Genomic DNA, 5,585 nt, shown 5'->3' on the forward strand with positions numbered 1-5,585 from the left:
ATATAATTACTATCATTTGATCAATGATAAAATTTCAAAATTGAAAAAATAAAGAGACCAAATTGACTGATTCAAAAAAATATAAAAATTTAAAATTAAATCAAAGTAAATACTAAATTCATAAATTAAACAAAATACAAGATCTAATAACAAAATTTGAAAAAAAACAAATAAAGTTGTAGAGGTGAAGCCAAAATATAATTTCACTATTTTAATAGATTATATCTTTATAATTTTAAAAAATTAAATCAAATTTTTATTATTTTTAGAAAGATTAAAATATAATTTTATTTTTATTTATTTAAAAATTTAAGAAATTAAAATAAAAAATCTCATTTTAGAGCACTGACCACCTGCCAGCCCTAGCTAAACCCCTGGACGGCTGAATCTCCTTTTTGGCATTAAGGCTATAGGGAGTAGAAAACCGGTAAACATCATTTTCTTCTATTGGGATGCAGCATTTGTAAAACTGTGTACTTGGTGGGTGTGGCAGTCTTAGATCTTGAGAAATGTTTATTTTACATTAAAGTTAGGTTTAACCCATTCAAGCTATCACGATCCACAACTACCACACAAACCAAAAAAGCGAAATGAAAAGTGAAGGTTGGATGATTTCTTATTCTTATTAACACCCACATTGGATGAGAAGAAAGTCAAAAATCGGCAATTTAAGATCCATAAGCATGCCCACTTTCCAAGCTTCCACCAACTACACCTTACCCTCTCATTTTATTTCGCACCAAAATAAAATAGTTATTTAGTTTTAGAGGCTTACAATTTATCAAAATTCAATTTCAACCCCAATTTTTCAGTTAAATTAAAATTAAAATTAAAATTAATTATTTCAACCTCGATATATATACTTATTATATGAACAATTTTAAATTTTAATGACGCAATTTTATTCCTTAACATAATAAATTCGAAATAACATTTAACAACTAAATTAATTAATAGGATACTTGAAATAAAATTATTTCGTGACAATCATAAATAACAAAACTCCAACTTGAATGTTTTAAGATACTGTGCCATTTGTCAACTTTTTATTTTTTTTCATCATGTAAATTGTTTCCATAATCTATTGCGGCCTCTCTTTTCACCTACCTACCTCCCTCACCTACCCCGTCTCACTTCCACCACTCTTCTTCACCAAACCCTCCCACCCCATTTGCCTCAAACCCAAATCCAACCTACATTCTCTATAAAACTCCACCACTCCATTCCACTCTTCCCTCAGACCCCTACCCCCACAATTCATCGTCATGGACCTCCTCTTCCTAGAGAAAGTTCTCATCTCTCTTTTCTTCACCATCATCTTTGCTATCTTAGTCTCTAAACTTCGTGGCAAGCGCTTTAAACTCCCCCCTGGCCCCCTTCCCATCCCTGTTTTCGGCAACTGGCTCCAAGTCGGCGATGACTTGAACCACCGCAACCTGACAGACTTAGCCAAGAAGTTCGGTGACATCTTCTTGCTCCGGATGGGACAACGTAACCTCGTGGTTGTCTCTTCCCCAGAGCTAGCCAAAGAAGTTTTGCACACCCAAGGAGTTGAGTTCGGTTCCAGGACAAGGAATGTCGTGTTTGATATCTTCACGGGGAAAGGACAGGACATGGTTTTCACCGTGTACGGTGAGCACTGGCGCAAGATGAGAAGGATCATGACCGTCCCTTTCTTCACCAACAAGGTCGTGCAACAGTACAGACATGGATGGGAAGCCGAGGTTGCCAGTGTGGTTGAAGACGTGAAGAAGAACCCAGAAGCGGCCACCAATGGGATTGTTTTAAGGAGGAGATTGCAGCTCATGATGTACAATAACATGTATAGGATCATGTTTGATAGGAGGTTTGAAAGTGAGGATGATCCTTTGTTTGTTAAGCTCAAGGCTTTGAATGGAGAAAGGAGTAGATTAGCACAAAGCTTTGAGTACAACTATGGTGATTTTATCCCCATTTTGAGGCCATTCTTGAGAGGGTATTTGAAGTTATGCAAGGAAGTGAAGGAAATGAGATTGCAGCTTTTCAGGGACCATTTCCTTGAGGAGAGGAAGTAAGTTTTTGATTCCCTTGTTAATTGAATTTTCTGCTAGTTTTTGCTGATCATCAAAATCTAGTACTTAATCGAGGTAATGGGAATTTAACTCTTGCAGGAAGCTTGCGAGCACAAAAAGAACTGACAACAATGCTTTGAAATGTGCCATTGATCACATTCTTGATGCTCAACAGAAGGGAGAAATCAATGAAGACAATGTTCTTTACATTGTTGAGAATATCAATGTTGCTGGTAAGATTGTTCGGTTCTTCTCTTCTTTGTTGCCTTTAGATTTGAAAATTTCATCTGAACTAAAAGTCAATTTAGTAAAAGGTCAAAATCAAGTATGCTTGTTACCAATTACCAACACTTTTTGGTACACCTAGAAAACTTTTAACCCCAAAACAAAGCAAGAAATATATATATATATATATATAAAATAAAGCAAGCAACTACATTTCTCAAGATGTCAACTTGTCAACAGAAAATTTAAGGTAAGAGTAATATTATATATAAATAAATGGCACTTTTACCATTGATATAACATCTACCTGCAAGTCCTATTGTACAATTTTGATTTTTAAGGCAAATGGCTTAATTCTGGAGTACTCAATGTGGTCAAATTGTTGCCAAGTGGATGGTTGCTGGAAGCTGGGACCAGTCCCACCAACCAACCAAATTGGGTTACAACTTACCATATCTTATTAGTTCCTACCATATATGCATGAGAAAATAAAAGCATGCCAACTCATTGATTATTGGTTGAATTTTTTTTTTGTACGAAAAAAGTAGTTTAAATATGTATATACATATATGTGTTAATACTTGGTCAAATACCAAATCTGGTTGACTCAAGAAGTTTCATATTGATGATACATACAGCTATTGAAACAACCTTATGGTCAATTGAATGGGGCATTGCTGAGCTTGTGAACCATCCAGAGATCCAGCAGAAACTCCGCAACGAAATCGACACCGTACTAGGACCCGGTGTGCAGGTTACCGAACCCGACACCCATAAGCTTCCATATCTGCAGGCAGTGATCAAGGAGACACTCAGGCTCCGAATGGCCATCCCTCTACTAGTCCCACACATGAACCTCCATGATGCAAAGCTTGGTGGGTATGACATCCCTGCAGAGAGTAAGATCCTTGTGAATGCATGGTGGTTAGCCAACAACCCGGCTCACTGGAAGAACCCAGAAGAGTTCCGGCCCGAAAGGTTTTTCGAGGAGGAATCGAAGGTAGAAGCAAATGGGAATGACTTCAGGTATCTTCCATTTGGTGTTGGAAGGAGGAGCTGTCCAGGGATTATTTTGGCACTGCCAATCCTAGGGATCACATTGGGACGTTTGGTGCAGAATTTTGAGCTATTGCCTCCAAAGGGGCAGTCTAAGCTTGATACATCGGAGAAAGGTGGACAGTTCAGTCTGCATATTCTGAAGCATTCAACCATTGTTGCAAAGCCAAGGATGATTTGATTTAACAAGTCTTTCGAAAATATGAACTTGCATTTAGCTTTGTTGGGTATTAATTTGTAACATCCATGCATGCACGCATTGTTTGATAAAATCAATCTCTTCATAAAGCTTTTATGTATTGATATTTTAGTTTTCATGGTGTGGAAACACAGACCCGATCATGGTCAAATATGTTTTGGAGATGAGCATCAATTGGTTCAGTTCTATAATTTGATTACTAAGTGCAAGTAGGCTAAACTTAATAGACAACTTTTCCTATATATCTATCATATAGTAAGTCAAATTACTTTGTAAGTCAAATTACTTTTTAACTGTGATGGTGTAACTAATTAACTCGACACTAACTTAATTAGAAAACATAATTTTTTTTAGCAAACAACAATTATTACTATTATGATACTATATATATATCTTTTAATAATTTATATAAAATCTTTAAAATAATATACTTACAGAACATAATATTAAGGTTTGAACTTACCCATTAAGATAGAAAAACCTCAACCATTAATCTCAATCACTATGACATCATAATGTTATGTATCACTTATCTCTCGTATTATTCTAAATTTAAAATATTTAAATAAGAATTTAGGTGAATGTCTATTAAAAAAAACTTGGATTGAGGTTTTCCATTGATGTTAAAGTATTTATTGGTAGAATTGGTTGTCTGTTGGCCATGATTTTTTTTTTAAACTCAAGTTTTATAAAATCAACTAAGAAAACAATCATATAGACCAAAAAGAAAAAGAAAAAGAAAAAGAAAAAAAAATGAATCTAACCCTGAGCGAGTAACTTAGCATTCAATAGACTCAATGTGAAAAAAAATAAAAAAATAAAGAATACACAGATTTTACGTGAAAACCCTTTCGGGAAAAAACCAAGGGCAGAGGAGAAGAAAATTCACTATGTCGAATTCGAATTATTACAAGAGGAATAGACTATATCTATTTATAGGCTTGTAAAGCCATATTCTAGTAAAGACTGAAATACCTTATTCTAATCAATATCAAATAGATGAAATTTAATAAGGTTTAAAAAACCTTATTCTAAAATAAAATAAAAGAAGTGTAATTCTATATGGATTCTTCTTTTATTTTATTTTGCCACTGTATTTTATTTAAATAAGGATTCGGGTCACTTAATTCTAACAATCTCCATCTTGATACAAATTCTCAATGAACAAGTTCTTCATTGCGAACTCTCAAAGAACAAGTTCTCCACCTCTTCCATAAAACCCCTTAAGGGTTTAACTTCAACAATGAACACCAACCAGGTCTAAGCAATACTCAAAATTGGTTATAGGAAGTGACCTAGTCATCATATCTGCAGGTTTTTCATGAGTACTAATTTTGCTCACAACAATATCACTACGAGCAATAATATCACGGACAAAATGATACCGAACATCAATGTGTTTTATTCTCTCATGAAACATTTGATCTTTTGTAAGAAAGATGGCACTCTGACTGTCACAAAATACTGTGCTGATTTGAAGGTCTTCATTGAGTTCACTAAAGAGTCCCTTCAACCAAATAGCTTCTTTACAAGCCTCAGTAATCGCCATGTACTCAGCTTCAGTGGTAGACAAAGTGACTGTAGATTACAAAGTGGCTTTCGAACTGATTGCACAACCTCCGATTGTAAAGACATAACCTGTGAGATATTTTCTTCTATCAAGGTCTCCAGCAAAATCAGCATCAACATACCTAATGACTCCATCTCTAGTTTTTCCAAACTGTAAGCAAACATCAGTAGTACCTCGTAAGTATCTTAAAATCCACTGAACTACTTTCTAGTGTTCTTTACTGGGATTCGCCATGTATCTGCTAACAACACTGACTGCATATGATAAATCTGGACATGAACAAACCATAGCATACATGAGAGATCCCACTGCATTAGAGTATGAAACATGTGACATGTACTCAATCTCATCATCTGATTATGGAGACAAAACCGATGAAAGTCTGAAATGGGTTACTAAAGGAGTACTAACAGGCTTAGCACTCTGCTTATTGAACCTGCAAAGAACTTTCTAAATGTACCCCTTCTGACTTAGGTAAAATTTA

The 5,585-nt window shown here is 35.0% G+C and overlaps 1 protein-coding gene across 1 annotated transcript; it reads left to right on the forward strand.

Annotated features, from left to right (window-relative positions):
* Nucleotides 1-1,090: 1,090 nt before the first annotated feature.
* Nucleotides 1,091-3,722, forward strand: LOC107896573 (trans-cinnamate 4-monooxygenase). The gene is made up of 3 exons (XM_016821770.2): nucleotides 1,091-2,050; nucleotides 2,151-2,284; nucleotides 2,915-3,722. Exons 1-3 carry the CDS (start codon nucleotides 1,266-1,268, stop codon nucleotides 3,511-3,513), a joined length of 1,518 nt encoding a protein of 505 aa, XP_016677259.1. The 5' UTR covers nucleotides 1,091-1,265; the 3' UTR covers nucleotides 3,514-3,722.
* Nucleotides 3,723-5,585: the final 1,863 nt, after the last annotated feature.

This window comes from Gossypium hirsutum, chromosome A10, assembly GCF_007990345.1.
Source record: "Gossypium hirsutum isolate 1008001.06 chromosome A10, Gossypium_hirsutum_v2.1, whole genome shotgun sequence".
Classification (NCBI taxonomy): domain Eukaryota; kingdom Viridiplantae; phylum Streptophyta; class Magnoliopsida; order Malvales; family Malvaceae; genus Gossypium; species Gossypium hirsutum.